Source organism: Pristiophorus japonicus, chromosome 24 (genome assembly GCF_044704955.1).
Source record: "Pristiophorus japonicus isolate sPriJap1 chromosome 24, sPriJap1.hap1, whole genome shotgun sequence".
Lineage (NCBI taxonomy): Eukaryota > Metazoa > Chordata > Chondrichthyes > Pristiophoridae > Pristiophorus > Pristiophorus japonicus.
The window spans coordinates 32131291-32150982 of NC_092000.1; the positions used below are offsets into that span (position 1 = coordinate 32131291).

The following is a 19692-nucleotide window of genomic DNA, read 5'->3' on the forward strand; positions in this document are numbered from 1 at the left end:
GACTTAGGTACAACAACAATGGGTGTAGCCCAATTACATTGATCTATCTTACAAATAATGTTCTCAGTCTCTAGTCTTTTGAGTTCTTGCTCAACTTTCTCCTTGAGTGCATATGGTATGGAACGTGGCTTGTAGTAAACCGATCTAGTGTCCTTCTGTATCCTGACACTGGCCTTGAAGCCTTGGATCGGACTGCCCGATTCACAGAACACCTTCGGGTACTTCTTGATAACCTAAACCATTGATGAAAATCTCGCTTCCACACAGAAAATCTTACTCCAATCCAGCTTCAGTGAGCTCAACCAATTTCTTCCTAGTAAGGCAGACTTGTCTCCTTTCACTACTATTAGAGGCAAGTTCTGAAACTGATCTTTATATTTCACCGGTACGGTGATATGACCGACCACAGGAATTTTCTCTCCCGAGTAGCCTCGCAGCTCTATCTTGGATTTTTCCAGTTGGAAATCACACAATTTGTCGAGGTATAGTGACTCCGGTACTATACTCATGGATGCACCCGTGTCAATTTCCATTGGTATCTTGAATCCTGCAAAAGCTATTTGGATTTTGATGCTTCCCGAATCGCTGTCCATTAACCTCGTGCTCCTGATGACGTTAATTCTAACATCTCCTCGTCCTGTTGTTGTTCTTCCATGCTATGTAGTCTCTTTGGATTTCTACTCATAGCTTTGAACGCTGGACTCATAGCTTTAAAAGCTGGTTTACCCTTCAGTCGGCATGCCTCCGCAAGATGCTCAGTCTTTCTGCAGAAGAAACACTCTGGCTTCACGTATGGACAACTTTGAGCAATGTGTTGTCCCAAGCACCTATAGCACGACTTCGACGCTCTGTGAGAATTTCCAGTTTCTGAGACTTTGGGCCATGCCCGTCTTTTACCTTGAACCTGCAGGTGATTTACCTCGGTTGATTGACGACCGTAATTATTATTTAATTTTTGGGAATATTGATCGGCCATGCCCATCGACCTCGCTGTCTGACAAGTAATCTCAAAAGTCAAGTCATCCGTCGTCAATAACTTTCTTCTGATCGCATCATTTTTCACCCCACAAACAAAACGATTCCGTAATGCGCGGTTTTGAAAGTTTCCAAAATGACAGTGCATCGATAGCTTTTTTAATGCTACAATGTAATCACTGATTTTTGATTCCGAATCCCAAAATGATAGCTTTCAGCAATTTCAAATGGTTTGTGTTAGCGTGAATGTTTTCTCAGAAGAATCACTCAACACTCAGAGTCAGTTCCAACGCCAATGCGGCCTTTATTTTCGCTAGCGGGGAGGAAGCCTCAGGACTGGATCCAGGCACTTCTCTCCGACGAACAAAGAAACTCATCGATATTTATATGTTTTACAATAGTTCTTTAAAGTTACTCAGCCCACTTCGGCTGGACACAATCCAATCATACTGATTATAGATTACAAATAGGTTTCTTTAACCCAATAGAATTCTCCTGATATCTCAGGGGCTGTATGTTCGGTTTTTGTCAGCTCGGGCTGATTAATGACCTTGTTATGTGAGGTGGGCCCCCCTTATCTCTGTTCCTTGGGTTCTGCTTAGTCAAAGGACATTCCACATCAGGTATTATAATGGTTCGTTTATAGTTATCTTGTCTCAAGTGAGTGAGCTAAGGCATTCCCGGTAGTGGGCCTCACAGGGTCATTGCTGGGTCAGACCCAGTTCATTACTTGACTAACGGGGTTCCCATCATGCTTGGGCAGCCATTTTATATGTGGCCACTTTAAACTTATATGAGTTTAGATATATTCAGCAGGTGCCTAATGCCTACAACAATTCCCCCTTTCGGTAAAGGGACTAGTCCTAGTCTCCCTTTAACCGACCGCCCTACCTTTATTAGATTTTGTGCACGGCCCGGTACTCCCTGCCTCAACGTGCTGGCCAGTCACGCGGTTTCAGGAGTCCCGGTTGCTTAAATCAAATTAACAAAGGCCAAATCCTCCTGCCCCTTTATTAAACAAGCTTGTTTAGTATTTGGGGACCGGTCATGGGTCCCTCTTCATTGTGCATGGTGCCTGGCAGGCCATTATGCCCCATGTTATTGCTAAGATCAATTGTATCCCGACCAGTATGTGTGAAATTATTCTAATCCAAGGATGGATGTTCACATTTATTCCCCAGTCCCAGACCTTTCTCCACCAACTCTGACTTTGTAAGTCTACATCGATATCTTCTTCCAGTACTTTGATTTTAGTTTGCAGTTGGTGGTAGAGCTTTACGGATTGACCCACCCTGAGTCTCAATTCTCGTAATACTGCGGTTAGATGTGGGATAGGGACCTGATCTGGCTCGTCATAATCCTGTAAATGATCGTGTAGCTGATCGGTTACATCAATAACTTCGGGTTTCCGGCGCCTGACCTGGGTGATATGCGCTTGCCCGATCGCGACAGGTCGTAGCGGCGCAAAGCAAAAGTTCGGCTGTGGTATCGGGCACTGCAGGTCATTATACCGGTATGAACGCTCTGTGGTAGAGACACAGTATCTTCCCTTCCTTCCGTAGCCTGCCCTCGCGAAGTGCCTGTGTGCAGGCACTATTTCTAGTACACACCCGTCGGTTCGGTTAAACCCGCACTCGTCTAGCTCACCTCGGCCTACCGGGTGAGGGCATACTGTGATCTCCCCCCTTTGCTTGCATTCTGTTAGGGAAATCCCGGTAAGTATGTCGTTTCGACGAACGGCGGAGGTGGTGGTCAGATAGTAACGTATGGAGACATTTTCCCGTATTACTCCGATATTCTCTAGTTGGTACAGGGGGAACGGCCCTGAGTCCGGCGTGGCTATACGGATCATCAGGACTATCCCTACCCCAGTATTCCTACCCATCTGGCAATCTGGAATTGCTGGGTATACTCGGGTCAGTACCTTCAGAGTACAATTATCCAGTGTCCCCCTCTGGTTAGCCAACTGAGCCAAATGTGAACTGTCTATCCAATCGGGTACTTCCCCTCGTTGAATCTGGTTGAGATTGTGGCGGATCTGTCCCACCATCCACAGACCATAAGCATGACAGAGTTGCCCCTGTCTTTGCTTTCCTGTATCTTCTTTTTCTCTATCAATGAGGTGATTGATGATTTTGGCGTGAGCTTCCAGGACTGAGATGCCATCCAACTGGATTTCGGCACCCTCCTTTCCTAGGTTGGCTTGGTCTTCCTGGTTTTGCTCCACCCTTTCTAATAACCCCTTCATCACCCCTCTCGTTTAACCCTTGTATGTCTATTGAGTTTACTACGGAGGTCCCTGTATTGAAGCCAGTAGCAACATCATTAATTATTCCCCTCTTTATCCTGGGGGCTGACCCCTGTCCTCAGATTCTATTGGCACCCATTGCAGCGGCAGCCTGCTGCATTACAACTCTACTTAATACATTATACATTTTCCTTGACTGTTCTGTACAGTATTCCGGCATCTGGATGCCTGAAATATTGATCAGAACAGGCACAATTTCATGTTTAACATTATCATACAATAATTCCCCTTCGTTGTACATTACAATCCCATTTTCTGGTCCCTTAGTAGTTATGGGACAAGGCAGTTCCTCGGGCAATGTAGTGGTTCTTATGGGGCGCGGTGTCGGAGGGGGTGAGAGGCATACATACAATGATATTGCAGCCGCCCCCATCTCCTCGTAGTACCCACACAGCCCCACTCCCTTTTTGCGGATGACTGATTGTTGGGATTGTCCCGGAGGCGTGCAAATTATGCCGAAAGTACATTCATCGGGCCCTTTGACATCCCTCTGTTTAATGCAGCTGCTCCTTATATCCGTGGAGCACTGTACACATACCCGGTTCTTATTAGGATTTACTTGTAACCATGCATTAAAATAAGTCCTGTCCTTGCTCCAGTCCTTGGCTGCTGGGATGCACATTCCATCCGTTAAATTAAACAAGACTCCATAGTTCATGTAGTTGTTTATTTCCTGAGTGCGCTGCAATCTGTTGGTATCATCCAGTGTTTGCGTGGGTCTTGAGGTTCCCAGTATCATGAGTCCCCAGAGTCGAAGTCACCACTGCGGTCCCATCTTGGTGAGTGTTTTATCTGAAAATTTTAAACAGATAGCCTGGTCGTCACCAGGTGTTAGGTTCTGGTCTACTTGTGTCGCTGTCACTCTGTGGAATCGGAGGTAAGGATTAGGTTAACCATATTCTTTATAGTCGTACCATCTCTATCACTTCATGTCCCTGTCTGGGCTGCCGTCGGTTTTGCAATTGAGCCTGCTGTGCTCGAGCCTGCACGATGACCCATCTAAATATTATCCAAACACCAATCAATACCAATGCCACCATTATTCCTCCAAACATCGCTGTCTGCTTTACCGTTAGGTTGGGTTTGTGGACTACACCTACCCCCTGTGGACTACATTGGCTCTATTGCCATAGGTGATGGTGCTATGGCTGCGCACTGCACTATCCGTCTAGTCCCGTTTTTTAAAACATCTCTTCCAGCCTGTTTATCTTAGCTTTTAACTCTTGACCTGCTAGTTCCGTTTTATTTTTATTCTGAATATCCCACCATTTCCTCTGTCTGTCAGGTGAGTCTTCTTTATTTTATTAAGAAATCCAAATTAATAATGTTCAGTATAAAACAGCTGTCAATAGAAAGGGTGAACTCCTTGTAAGAAAGCCTGATGACTTCACGTAATCATCCGAAAAATTCTTTTTTTTTTAAGTTTTTGTGCCTTCAAAACTTGCTTAGGAATTAGGAATCCGTTAAAACAGCAGAAATCATTAGTAAAGCCGTCATAATAAAAGTCTTCTCATCAGGGAAGACAGCATTTTAGAGTAAACTCCAATGTTTTCTTAACTTCTAATTGCCAAAGATTTTTTTTTTGATTGATTTAAAACGAGACCACACATTTTTAATAGCTATTTTGTTGACTGAAATCCAATTTTCACACACGCTGTGTACATTCTAACATTTCGTTTTATTTTACGGTCACATTCACTGGGCAAATCTTGTGTTTTATTTCTCTCTCGGCACAAAATCTAAACATCCGTGCCAGTTCCATTTTCTATAAGAATTTTAAAATTCAGTAAGATTCTCTAATTCCCAGTTTTTTTCTGTGCTGAGTTCGCATAGCTTAGATCTTTTCTCCTCGTTATCTTCAAACTCTCCTGCTTGTTTAGACTGTTCGGGACTTGTCTTGATAAGCAATGTCCATTTTGGAAGTCTTTTCAAACTGCAGTGAAATTTTCTTGCAATTTAAAGTCATTATCACTGTAGAGTGTCTTTTACATCTTCCAATTTTTTTTTCTTTTCCTAATTAAACCAATATCTTTTTCACAGCAAACATCAACTAGTATTTAGTAAGTTATGTCTTTTTCCATCACAAACACATTTTTTTCAGCACTTATTTAGTAAGTTACAGCTTTTTTTTTTCAGATCTCCTTTCTTCAAATTAGGTTTTGTATTTTACACGGAGGGCTCGTGACTCCATAAATTTGTTAATCAGCCACAGCTGCAGGTGCCCACTCTAATTCTAAACAGGTATCTGCCTTTCAGCTGTCAACATTGGTGGTAAAATAAGTACATGGTGGTAGGTCAATGGATAGTGAGCATTCATGTGTATAGTGAGCCGATTGTGAATGCTTACCACAGTGACACTCTCTCCCATTGATGAGGTCGATAGCATTCTGGGAGGGCATATATATGGGAAGGGTGTATGTGTGGAAGGGAGTATGTATGCAAGGGTGTATGCATGGGAGGGTGTACATATGGAAAGCTGTATTTATGGGAAGGTGTGTGTGGGAGGGTGCGTGTGTGTGGGAGGGTGCGTGTGTGTGGGAGGGTGCGTGTGTGTGGGAGGGTGCGTGTGTGTGGGAGGGTGCGTGTGTGTGGGAGGGTGCGTGTGTGTGGGAGGGTGCGTGTGTGTGGGAGGGTGCGTGTGTGTGGGAGGGTGCGTGTGTGTGGGAGGGTGCGTGTGTGTGGGAGGGTGCGTGTGTGTGGGAGGGTGCGTGTGTGTGGGAGGGTGCGTGTGTGTGGGAGGGTGCGTGTGTGTGGGAGGGTGCGTGTGTGTGGGAGGGTGCGTGTGTGTGGGAGGGTGCGTGTGTGTGGGAGGGTGCGTGTGTGTGGGAGGGTGCGTGTGTGTGGGAGGGTGCGTGTGTGTGGGAGGGTGCGTGTGTGTGGGAGGGTGCGTGTGTGTGGGAGGGTGCGTGTGTGTGGGAGGGTGCGTGTGTGTGGGAGGGTGCGTGTGTGTGGGAGGGTGCGTGTGTGTGGGAGGGTGCGTGTGTGTGGGAGGGTGCGTGTGTGTGGGAGGGTGCGTGTGTGTGGGAGGGTGCGTGTGTGTGGGAGGGTGCGTGTGTGTGGGAGGGTGCGTGTGTGTGGGAGGGTGCGTGTGTGTGGGAGGGTGCGTGTGTGTGGGAGGGTGCGTGTGTGTGGGAGGGTGCGTGTGTGTGGGAGGGTGCGTGTGTGTGGGAGGGTGCGTGTGTGTGGGAGGGTGCGTGTGTGTGGGAGGGTGCGTGTGTGTGGGAGGGTGCGTGTGTGGGAGGGTGCGTGTGTGGGAGGGTGTATGTGTGGGAGGGTGCGTGTGTGTGGGAGGGTGCGTGTGTGTGGGAGGGTGCGTGTGTGTGGGAGGGTGTGTGTGTGGTAGGGTGTGTGTGTGGGAGGGTGCGTGTGTGTGGGAGGGTGCGTGTGTGTGGGAGGGTGCGTGTGTGTGGGAGGGTGCGTGTGTGTGGGAGGGTGTGTGTGTGGTAGGGTGTATGTGTGGTAGGGTGTATGTGTGGGAGGGTGTATGTGTGGGAGGGTGCGTGTGTGTGGGAGGGTGCGTGTGTGTGGGAGGGTGCGTGTGTGTGGGAGGGTGCGTGTGTGTGGGAGGGTGCGTGTGTGTGGGAGGGTGCGTGTGTGTGGGAGGGTGCGTGTGTGTGGGAGGGTGCGTGTGTGTGGGAGGGTGCGTGTGTGTGGGAGGGTGCGTGTGTGTGGGAGGGTGCGTGTGTGTGGGAGGGTGCGTGTGTGTGGGAGGGTGCGTTTGTGTGGGAGGGTGCGTGTGTGTGGGAGGGTGCGTGTGTGGGAGGGTGTATGTGTGGTAGGGTGTATGTGGTTTCTGGCGAGCCTCAGCTCCTGCTCAGTGTGGTGGCCCCGACCTGCGAGAGACCATCAGCGGCAGTTCAGGGCCATAAACCGAGCGGTGAGAGGCGGCCTCTGGTCAGTGTGGCAGCATACCACTGCAAGGTACAGCGTGAACTGGTGCAGGAGGGCAGTGAAGAGGGGCGTCATCATGGTCCGGGTCGGTGATTGGAGCGTTGGCAGATACAGCAGGAGCGGCGAGGTCGGGGCGAAGGAGCCCTGAGAGAATGTAAAGGGATATGATCAGGACCCGGGAGAGACGTGAGTTCGGGGCCCAGAAGAGGCGACGGCCCAGGGGCAGCATGATCCAGCCCACACTGCGATATCTGTGCGCACTAGGTCCGTGCAGCAGAGCTGGTCTGCAGTCGTCTGGGTTAACCCTTGCCACTGGACCAAGACCTAGCTCTGTCAAGCCCGTGTGGTGGCTGATGTGCAACGGTCACCCAACGTTCAAAAGTCCAAGAGCAGGCATATTCCACCCTTCAGGATGTAGTTTGGGATCCCGAATATTAGGCCCTTCATTGAACCACCTGTGAACTCATCCCTTTTGGCGTGGAATCAAGTCATCCTCGCTTCGAGGGACTGCCTGTGATGATGTGGGTTCCATCCATTGCCCCTCGCACCTGCCACTGTATAAAGGTAGACACCATTTCACACTGGGGCACAAATTCCTCAGACACCGAATCGTCCCAGAGTAATGCCCGCTCCCAACCTTGGTTACCAGCTCAGCTCAGTAATGACTGGACAGACACGCATCAATGGATTACCAGCATCATTTTAATTCACCACTTCCACACATGCAAGGGACACACAGCAATCAACGTACTGTTGGAAACATCATGATTTTGGATTCAGAGACACGTGAGACTGAGATAGGTTAAGCTTACAATAGACACCCAGGTTCCACTGAGAGTAGTACATCTTAGATAGGTTTTACTTATGTAGGGTTCCAAGTATAGTAGTACAGCCTCAGATCGCTTTAGAAAGACTTACATTTATATCGCGCCTTTCACGACCACCGGACGTCTCAATGCGCTTTACACCCAATGAAGTACTTTTGGAGTGTAGTCACTGTTGTAATGTGAGAACCACGCAGCCAATTTGCGCACAGCAAGCTCCCACAAACAGCAATGTGATAATGACCAGATAATCTGTTTATTTTGTTATGTTGATTGAGGGATAAATATTGACCAGGACACCGGGGATAACTCCCCTGCTCTTCTTCAAAATAGTGTCATGGGATCTTTTAGGTTCACTTGAGAGAGCAGATGGGGCCTTGGTTTAACGTCTTATCCGAAAGACAGCACCTCCGACAGTGCAGCGCTCCTTCAGCACTGCACTGGGAGTGTCAGCCTAGATTTTTTGGTGCTCAAGTCTCTGGAGTGGGACGTAAACCCACAACTTTGTGACTGAGAGGCGAGAGTGCTGCCCACTGCACCACAGCTGACACTAACCTACACAAGATATCCTGGTTCCCATGACAGTGTCACAGCTTTAGATAGGTTTAAGATACCCAGGTTCCAAGCACAACTTTGAGTTCCATGTAGCACAGCACACAGTAAAATTCAATTTCCACGGTGACAGTTCCGGTGGTGAGTCTCGCTCTCAAGGTTTACACATTTCGATAAGCTTCCTGCATTACGTCTATAAGTTGGACGATGTAAAACCATCTCCAACCTCTCTAATCAGGTAGAAGAGAAACTGATAAAGAGAAACAGAAAGTTTGCTCTCCCCTTGGATATGATCTTCAGAAAGTCATCTGTAACGTCCTTTTGCTTGCTGGTCACCTTTGCTGATTTTTCTGCTGCCAAGGTGTGCCCCTTGCTGCTGAACGCTTTCTCTGTCTTTGTGCACTTTGTAAGCAAAACATATGGGTTTAAATAGTTGGCTTATCACCGCTGAAGCGAACTTTCCTGCCCATTTATAGTCAGGAAAGGTAAGGATTTCAGTGAGACTATGCAAACACATCCCAAGCCTTTAGTTGCTGATAAACACATCTCTGTCGGTTCCTTCTATCTGCACTTGATTAAAAGTTACATTGAATCTACGGCACAGAAACAGGCCATTCGGCCCAACTGGTCCATGCTGGTGTTTATGCTCCACTCGAGCCTCCTCCCACCCCTCTCCATCTAAACCCATGAACATATCCTTCTATTCCACTCTCCCTCATGTGTTTATCTAGCTTCCCTTTAAACACTCCCTGTGACAACGAGTTTCACATCCTCACCACTCTTTGGGTAAAGAAGTTTCTCCTGAGCTCCCGAGCATGCTCACAGTTTTGTAGAGCTGTTGAGTTGGGAGTGGCTTAGCCAGTCATGTGATGTTCACAAGACTCAATAAAACCCCAGCCAGTTGGGTTCGGGGGACCCACAATGAGGCAGGTAGTTGTGAGCCTGGTGGGTGAACGGGTAATGTGTAGTGTGATTGTTAAGCCTTTTGCTAATAAACCAACTAGTTCTTAATAATATTGTGTTGCTGTGAATTTTTAAGCAAAGAACCCATGAAGCACAAGAACATAAGAAATAGGAGCAGGAGTAGGCCATACGGCCCCTCGAGCCTGCTCTGCCATTTGATCCAATCATGGTTGATTCGATCACGGACTCAGCTCCACTTCCCCACCCGCTCTCCATAACCCCTTATTCCCTTATCGGTTAAGAAACTGTCCATCTCTGCTTTAAATTTATTCAATGATCCAGCTTCCACAGCTCTCTGAGGCAGCGAATTCCACATTACAGATTTATTAGTGACTACCTTATATTTACAACCTCCAGTTTTGGTCTCCGCCACAAGTGGAAACATCTTCTCGATGTCTACCCCATCAAACCCCTTTTATAATTTCTATCAGGTCACCCCTCAACCCTCTCTTTCCCAGCCTGTTCAGTCTTTCCTGATAGTTATATCCTCCCAGTTCTGGTCATCCTTGTAAATCTATGTTGCATCTTCTCCAATGCCTCTATATCCTTTTTTTTAATATGGAGACCAGAAGTGCGCACAGAACTCCAAGTTAACTAGGTTGATAGAATTCTCCAAAGTGTGAATACTGTGCTATGCTTCTGTGCTGTGAAGTCTTATGGTTCAAGGTATTATTCAAGCCCCAGTTTTCTCCTTTGATATCACCGTTATGTAAAGTCCTTCACCACATGTTCCAGTCCTTACACAGTGACGATTGCTGTGATAGAAATGATTGATTCCTGGGTTGTGGGCGTTGCTAGTAAGGCCGGCATTTATTGCCCATCCCTGGTACAAACGAGTGACTTGCTAGGCCCACTCCCGTGGTGGTTAAACCTTGCAATTCTGCACCTGATCTTCTCCGGAGCCTGCGATTGTACTCGTGTGGTCATCATCCTGGCTGTGGCAGAGATCTTCGTACCCGTGGTGCCGTGTACTCTCAGCATGGAGTCTTTCCCATTGGGAGCAGATACTGTGAAACCATGGATGCCGCCCCCAGGATCATGGACACCGCCCCCAGGATCATGGACGCAGTCCCCAGGATCATGGACGCAGTCCCCAGGATCATGGACGCAGTCCCCAGGATCATGGACGCAGTCCCCAGGATCATGGACTCCGGCCCCAGGATCATGGACTCCGGCCCCAGGATCATGGACGCAGTCCCCAGGATCATGGACGCAGTCCCCAGGATCATGGACACCGGCCCCAGGATCATGGACACCGGCCCCAGGATCATGGACACCGGCCCCAGGATCATGGACACCGGCCCCAGGATCATGGACACCGGCCCCAGGATCATGGACACCGGCCCCAGGATCATGGACACCGGCCCCAGGATCATGGACACTGGCCCCAGGATCATGGACACCGGCCCCAGGATCATGGACACCGGCCCCAGGATCATGGACACCGGCCCCAGGATCATGGACGCAGTCCCCGTGAATTTCCATTTAGGAAAGCATCATGGGCCTGCTCCTTCCACCCTCGGGGAGCATTCTATTTAGGTATTATTCCCCCCCCCACCCCCTGTCCCCCCCGCTTCACCCTCATGTGAGAGTGTGGATTCCAAAGGTGGTTGTACGCTGGGTTCTATACAGGACCTTATTCGTCACACATAAACAGAGCTTTTCTCAATGTTATGTTCCTGAATAGTTTGTGTTGAAAACAGCTTGGCACTTACAATCATTCTTCAATTGACTCAGTTCCGCTTTCCAGTCACTCTGGGAGATTCGAATTTCACTGAATCGCTTTGTAACTGAAAGGGAAGCAAATTTAGATGTGAACCCGGCAGATCATAAAATCTGAGAAATTTACTGCACAGAAGGAGGCAATTTCGGCCCATCGTGTCCACTCCAGCTGAGCAAGGGCTATCCAGTCTAATCCCACTTTCCAGCTCTTGGTCTGTAGCCCTGTAGGTTACGGCACTTTAAGTGCACATCCAAGTACTTTTTAAAAGTGCTGAGGGTTTCTGCCTCTACCACCCTTTCAGGCAGTGAGTTCCAGACCCCGACCGCTCTCCGGGTAAAGAAATTTCCCCTCATATCTGTTCTATACCTCCCCCAATTACTTTACATATATGTCCCTTGGTTGTTGACCCCTCTGCCAAAGGAAACAGGTCCTTCCTATCCACTTTATCTAGGCCCCTCATAATTCTATACACCTCAATCAGGTCTCCCCTCAGCCTCCTCTGTTCCAAAGAAAACAGACCCAGCATCTCCAATCTTTCCTCATAGCCAAAATTCTCCAGACCTGGCAACATTCTTGTAAATCTCCTCTACACCCTCTCCAGTGCAATCACATCTTTCCTGAATGTGGTGACCAGAACTGCACACAGTACTCTAGCTGCGGCCTAACCAGTGTTTTATACAGTTCAAGCATAACCTCCTTGCTCTTGTATTCCATGCCTCGACTAATAAAGGCAAGTATTCCATATGCCTTCTTAACTATGTTATTTACCTGGCCTGCTATCTTCAGGGATCTGTGGACCTGCACTCCAAGGTCCCTTTGTTCCTCTACACTTTTCAGTGTCGTACCATTTATTGTGTATTCCCTTGCCTTGTTAGACCTCACCAAATGCATTACCTCACACTTATCCAGATTGAATTCCATTTGCCACTGTTCTGCCCACCTGACCAGTACATTGATACCTTCCTGCAGTCTACAGTTTTCTTCTTCAACCACACTGCGATTTTAGTGTCCGAGTGACCCTGTCCCAGATTGCAGGGATGGGGCCATTTGTGTGATTGGGGTGTAGAGTCTGCACATGCAGCACTGTCTACCCCAATCTTGCCGCTCGGTGTTAGGATGCCTCAGTTGGCGAACAGTGAGTGATATTGCTGATGTTCCGAGCCCATGGGCAGCCCATGGTGGAAACCCAGAAACAGGCTGCGCACTATTTTCTGAGCTCCCACATCGGCCTTCATGTCCTGCTTAACCCACGAGGGAAGCTACATCTTTCACCCCAGCTTTTTCTCCATATTCTCCCCTGAAGGAGCTAACACGGTACTGAAATAGCATTTGGAGGGACTGGATAGGACAAAGTGGAAAGGAGTATCTGACCTTTCCCATCATTATTCAGCACCTACTGTCATAACTCATCTGCGAAAGTTCAATCTTGAAATCAGCCTGGGATGTCCTTAGTTCGGTTAACATCTGTGTGACTGAAACACAAACAAACTTCAGTTTTCATTCCAGGCAAGATACACATTTAACAGATTTGAATCACTAGCTACTGTAAGATCTTTACATTGGCACACACTTCCTGCCTGTCACACTTCCTGTTTGTCACACTTCAGTGTCACACTTTTGGCTCCTCACGTTTCCTGTCTGTAACACTTCCTGTCTGCCACGCTTCCTGTCCGTCTCACTTCCTCTCCGTTTCACTTCCTGTCTGTCTCACTTCCTCTCCGTCACACTTCCTCTCCGTCACACTTCTGATGTCACACGCTGTCCATGTAAATTTCTTGGAAACACTTGATAAAATGATAAAGACGCAGCTCTTCGGGAACTAATCTTGTCAGAGCCAGAATATCCGCATGCTCTCAACTGCTCTTCCCACAAACAAAACCAGGTTTGGACCTGCAGCCTGAATCGTAACTGACCCATGAATGAACTCACCCAATGTTTACTTAACATCATCGGCGAATCTGCAGCCTTAAGGGAAATAGTTCCATCCTAGCAGAATAACACATGGAGTGCTGTATGGTTTAACACAACTGTCCTTATAAAACAGTCCAAGTTATGAGTCAATCTCCTGTGGCCATGAGGAGTGAAAACCAAATGTAGTCTTTTGGTGAAGTGGCGTTGTATGGTCGGGTATAATTGGAGCTGGGTGTGTCGACATCATTCCGTTTAAAATCACGGGGGGAGGAGTTGTTTGAGCCGTCTGTTCATGCCCCGGGGGGAGCGCTAACGACTTTTTGCCCGGGCATGGCACCGCTAATGACTGCCGCTAAATTGCACTGGCATTTAGCGGCGACGGTAACCGGTAGCGAGCTGCTCCACTGCGCCAGCGAGGACAATGTCATCACCGTGGGCAGCGACCCGTTTCACCTCGGGGAGCAAGGATTTGGGAGTGGCCCCTGAAGGTGCGCAGGCCATGACCCAGCCACAAGTTCACGGGGCGCGTGTCGGGCTGTGAGCCACTCACAGGGCGCTGGTTAAAGGGGAGGGGGCACGGGACGCTCGGGGGGGAAAACAAACCAGCCCACTTACCGGTTGCGGCCCATTGCACGGTGGATGGCGGGGTCCGTGCCGCGATCCGGCTCACCGGCGCTTCGCTTGAGTGCCGGGGTGATTGCACGGCAGCCTGCTCCCCAGAGGTCAATGTAGGACCCCACAGAGTCGTCAGCTTGGCCCTCCCCTTTCTACGCGGCAGTGCTACGTGTCCTAGCGTGAAGCGCTGAGCCCCTCTCCGTGTACTTCTGCCCCGCTTGCGCCCCAGGGAGGAAGTGGAGCGTGTTATTTTGTGCTCCACATCCTCTCGTGGGCGGTGACCCCAATATCGCGAGCGAGGCAGGACTTCCACGCCTGGCTCAGGCCTGCGGCTGTTACTGCCCCCAAACGGGGCACTACGCAATTTCCCCCCCCCATTCCTATACTCATGTCCTTATTTTTATACAAGACTGTGATTTGATATTATTATTTATAGTTATGTTGGAAAGTGTTAGAATAATTTGGGAGTTGTTTGGAGCATTCGTGCGTCTCTGCAGTATGAGGCGTTACAGCGCCACCACAGGCAGGAGGCTGTAATTATGGCATGACATGTTTACATAGAAAGTTTGTGTTAGAAAAGCGGACATGGGTATTTATAACGGAAAGGTTGAGTGAAAAGAGTGAACAGTAAGATTGTGTCGACAGGAAGTGTGTTCCAATGTAAGGGTTTTAATATACTATAGATATGCATAAATCGTCCTGGATTATCCACCAGATCTGGGCCGGGTGGGGGTGATAAAATTGTAGATGCTTGCTTCCCACTCTGCCTTGCTGTGGCTCCCCTCCCCCACCACCATTTCCTGTTCCCTGGGCACAGTGCCAGACAATACGCAAACACCAGTTATTGAAATATATCCTCCGACATACTTCCTGCTGTGGCATCTTCAAGCAGCTGGACTCAAACACCGAGCCCAGTAAATCTGAGCCCTCATGTTGGACGGTCAGCCCAGACTGTAACCAGACTGTTGATGCATTACCAAGGCAATTTCCTGAGTGCTGTTAATTAAATGCTTCTCTACTATTCAAGATGTGTGACAATTATAAAATGGTTTTGTCTTTAAACCAGCTGAGTTAATGAATAAAGGAAGTCTGCAAAAATAAAATACTGGAATCGGAAATAAAAACAGGGAATTCTGGAAATCTCAGCGGGTCAGGCAGCACCTGTGGAGAGAAACAGAGTTAATGTTTCGGGTCTGTGACCCTTCGTCAGAACTGGAAAAGTTCGAGATGTAACAGGAAGAGCAGGGAGCTGCGGAAGGGGGGAGGGGAGGAGGAGGGGAGGAGGAGGGGGGGAGGGGAGGAAAGAACAAAAGGGAAGGTCTATGTAGGGTGGAAGGCAGGAGAGATTAGAGAGACAAAAGGGATGATGGGCAATAATGAGATGGCAATGGCACAAGTTAGGAAACAAAAGATGAGTCTAGATGGGGTGTGAATAGCGGAATCATTGTCCGTTGCCGTGCGAAACAGAGAAGCAAAAAGGAAGAGTCTATCTCAGTGAGTGTCCTCTTAAAGAACAACATAACAACTATTTTAAGTTGAACCTATAAGTCAAGTGCTCCCTTTTAAAGGGGCACTAAAACCGACCAATAAACAAATTAAACTTTGGACATTAAACGGATCAAATTAAATGATTTTGATAATCTTCTCCCCCATTCACATACCTTTCAGATACCATCATTTCTCAGCCGAGATGGTGAGTAAATGGTGGGTTCCCTGTAACCTTTCACTGATGCACGACAGCCCGTTGTTGGAAAGATCCAACGATGTCTCAGGTTGATTCTCTGGAGAATCACAAGGTCCTGTGAACAAGGTTTGGAGGCACGGTGGGCGGGGGGCTTATTTTGGGGAAAGAGTGGAAACAGGCTTTAAACGGGTGCTGTGCTAACAAGACGGGATTGTTTGTAAGTCTGAATTTAGCGCACAATTTTGGTTCCAATTGCTGATTACCATGACTTGAACTTGCCTGGAGACACTGATGCAGAGAGCCCATGCAGGTTTAGCACTGAAGTGCTGATTAGACGCAATTTTTGTGGAGCAGTATATGTGGTTTCCTCGCACCCACTTGCACTGGAGGTTTAGAGTGTGCTGGCTGACACACAGCGGCAGGTTTCAGGATGGCTCAGGGACCGAGCGAGAGGGCGCACAGAGGAGGAGGGCTGTCCCGGAGGAGGAGATCCAGAGAAGGAAGGATGTCCTGTACCCGAGGGTGGGGGGGGTGGGTGAAGGAGTGCGCCTCGCCCTCCCGTCCCTCTCTCCTACAGCAGCTGGTGCTGCTCTGCCTGGCCTCGTGCCCCCCCTCCCATTCCCACTGCGGACTGAGAGGGACCCCTCACACCACGCTGACAAACAAATGCTCCCTCTCTCCTGGTGACCCCTATAAGCTGCCCAATAAGGCGGAGCAGCACAGCACTCACTCTTTTTAGATGAAGTCCGCAGATAATTTCCGGAATAAATGTTAATGATGTGGGGGTGAAATCTTCACAAAGTGTATTTAAAAGTGTCCCGATGTGTTTCAAAAGTCCTCTTCAAACCTCCAGCAGCAAGCGGACAGTAAAAGGCGATGTACCTTTAAGTACCGCTCGAAATCCTCTGTTTACGTCCAATCAGCTGGCCGCTGTTAGAAGAGGGCGTTAAGTCAAGCGCTATCCACCAAAACACCATGCAGCCTCGCTAATTAGCACTGGCAGAGAATGTAGGTAAAGGAAGCCATCTTGGTAAAAGAGTTAAAACTAGCGCGAGGAACGGCCGCCCAGAGGCTCGTTAAACTGCTGATCGCCACTTAACTTTCCCGCGAGCACTTGTTAAAGAGGCTGCACGGCATTTTGGTGGTTAATACTTGTCCTAACGCCCTCTGCTAATCACGAGCAAACATGGCGTCGATGCAGATGTCAAACGCTACTTAAAGGGATACCCACCATTTCATGTTCACTTGCTGCTGGAACTGTGAAGAGCATCTCTGAAACACATCGGGAGACCTTCTGGGACACTTCGTCGAGACTTCATCTGGACCTCCGACCTGAGAACCTGTCCACCCTGGTATCCGAGACCACGTGCGTCCTCTCCCTTGGTCCCTGAGTCAGTGTGCCGGCCAGCGCACTCTACACCTTCAGTGGAAGTGGGTGCGAGGAGCCCATATACACTGCACCATGAAAATTGTATCTAAACAGAACTTGAGTGCTAAATCTGCAGGTGTCTGCTTTAGTGCCTCTGGGCAAGTTCAAATTATGCTAATCAGCTATTAGGACCAAAATTGTGTGCTAAACCTAGACTTATAAACAGGCGCATCTTATTAGCACTGCACTCATTTAGCGCCTGTTTTCACCCTTTGGCCAAAATAACCCCCAATGAGTCAGAGTAGGAAATGATACATCTTCATTTGAGGATACAGCAAGAAAGAAGACCATCTAAGCTGCCATATTTGAAGCTTAGGAGGAAGAGAGTAAATGATCATAGTACGATTGATAAAATAGAGAGACAAGAAAGGGTGTGACAGACACAACGGTTGGATGCGGGTTGAGGGAACGGCACATATATCTACATTGTATCTCGCCCGGGATGGGAGAGTTTGAGCCAAAAAGAATAGTTTCTGATGGAAGATGCAGCTGAGTTTCGTGGAGTTTTCCATCGCAATAGAGGAGATTCAGGAGCATTGGCTGAGATCAGAAGCGGCATTGAGGCCAACAATGTCCGTGGATGAAAAATGGCTAAAGGTGGAGCTATCAAACCCAAGCGATGGGAGCTGTTGGCTGGGCTTGCAAGATGCGCAAAGAAGCCACAATGTAGAAGGAGGAGTGCAGCTGATCCTCTGATTTGGTGAGTCAGCCATTCAAACAAAAATTTGCATTGATATAGTCCTTTTAATGTACTTCACAGAGGCAGAAGTCTGGAAACTGAGCCAAAGAAGTAACGATTAGGTGGGGTGATTAAAAGCTAGAGGTGGGTTTTAAGGTGGGTCTTAAAGGAAGAGTGGGAGGTAGAAAGGCAGTGGCAGGTTTAGGGAGGGAATGAGAGAGTTAGGGGCCTAGGTAATTGAGAGCATGGCTGCCACTGGTGGGATGGAAGGGGAGGGATACACAAAAACCCAAAGTCAGAGAAACCGAGAGCTTGGGGTGGGAGTTGTAGATCGGGAGAAGGTTACTGAGATAAAGCAGCACGGTCACAGGGCCACAGAATGTTACTTATGACTTTGGTCGGGGCCATTTTGGTGTGGGAGAGGTGGATAGCTGATTGGAGGAATTCCAGCAGGGATTGGAGGGAGAGACGCGCACTGATCTGAAAGGCAGCAACACATTAGATGGTCTTGAAGAGGAATTGGCGATGAAACAGGAAAGGAGGAGTCGAGAGCGGGTTTTTTGAAGAGGGAAAAGTGACAGTGAATTTGAAAGGGGTGGGTGTGGGGGGGGAACAGTATCTGAGGAGAAGGAAAAACTTAGAATGTCAGCTAACATGGGGCTAGGAAGGGAAGCTGGGTGTTAGCGATTGAGTGGGAATGGGAGCCATGGAGTGGGTGCCAATGGTCCCCATGAGCCGAGCTTTGGTCTGAGCAGCCGGTTTGCCTTGGTCCAGTTAAATTTCCGCGCATGTGCCGTATTTCCGGCGGTGAGCGGCCTGCGCGAGACATTTCCCATCACTGCATGGCAGGAGGCAGTATGGGGAAGACGGAGGAGAAACGTGTGCAGGATGGAGACTCGGGTCTAGGGGGACAGCGGGGCGGTTTGGCTCAATGGGGAAGGGGCTGAAGCAGCGGAGGCCGCTGAACAGACTTTCTCTGTCTCGGAGGCAAAGAATCCATCAGCACTCCATCCTTGTTTCTGAAGGTAAGGGGGGAGGAGAGGGGAGGATCGAGGCGAGGGGTTTAAGAAGGCAGTTGGTCATGGAGAAAAGAAGCCACGGGTTTATCTTTCTTCTCCAGGATTATTCGAGAGCAGTTGTTCAGCAGAGAAGAGTGAGGTTTGGTAAAACGTGATGTGGTCCTAGCGGATCTGGCAATGTACGGCGAAGCCAATACCAGTAGGCTCAAATCTGCACCCGTTGGACTTGAGGGAACAAGGGTGGGAGTTGTGCCGGGGGAACGACAGGAAAGGGGAGACAGTGAAGGTTTTGTTGGCAACAAGGGCATCGATGGTCAACAGCTGCAAGAAAGCACACAGCCAGCAAATCATTCTGGTAAAGGAGATGCTAGCACATGTTTAGACATGTCTAGTGCCAGAAAGTGTCAAAGGTGAAGCATCAAAGAGTTGGAGAACATGGTAAAGGAGTAAAGGGTTATGGGGAGCGGGCAGGGAAGTGGAGCTCAGCCCAGGATCAGATCAGCCATGATCTTATTGAATGGCAGAGCAGGCTTGAGGGGTCAAATGGCCGACACCTGCTCCAATTTCTTATGTTCTTATGTTCACTGGTAGAGAGGAGATGCCAAGAACCAGATTTTGGGTAGACCAGAACTCTGAAAGAGATGGATAATTGAAGAGTTGACAACAGCCTCCAAGCCTTTGGTACGTACCGATCAAGGTGTAACAGACAATGCACAAAAGAGTAAGCGTGGGAGTATGTGTGTGACGGGATGTGGTGCTTATGGGCCATGCTTGGGAATTGGGCAGCTGCTGAAATGTGAGTTTCGGGAGATGCGCTTGCGATGTGTCAAATGGTTATTGTCAAAGGCAGCGTGGCCTAGGAACCGATGGCTGCTTGCTTCTCTGCAACCCTTTACATCAAATCCAGCGTTCCGATTGTATTCATCTCCTGATCCATCATAATTCAGCAACTAACGGGGACTGGGTTATGTGGAGCAAGAGCCCGGCCTTGACTGTAAAGATAGCCGTTCCAGCAAAACTCGGATTATTGCTTAATTTCCTAATCCATCTCTCAATCATTATCATAGGCAGTTCCTCGAAATGAGGATGACTTGCTTCCACGCCAAAAAGGCATGAGAT

General features: G+C 48.7%; 1 protein-coding gene across 1 annotated transcript in view; it reads right to left on the bottom strand.

Moving 5' to 3' along the window:
* Positions 1-8854: 8854 nt before the first annotated feature.
* The window catches only part of LOC139237857 (putative leucine-rich repeat-containing protein DDB_G0290503), a 111447-nt gene continuing 100609 nt past the window's right edge, over positions 8855-19692 (bottom strand). Inside the window, exons 18-20 of the mRNA XM_070867082.1 lie at positions 12634-12708; positions 11229-11303; positions 8855-8952 (exon numbers count right to left, since the gene is read on the bottom strand). Of these exons, the coding sequence (XP_070723183.1) occupies positions 8855-8952; positions 11229-11303; positions 12634-12708 (248 nt within the window). The remainder of the gene's footprint in view (positions 8953-11228; positions 11304-12633; positions 12709-19692) is intronic.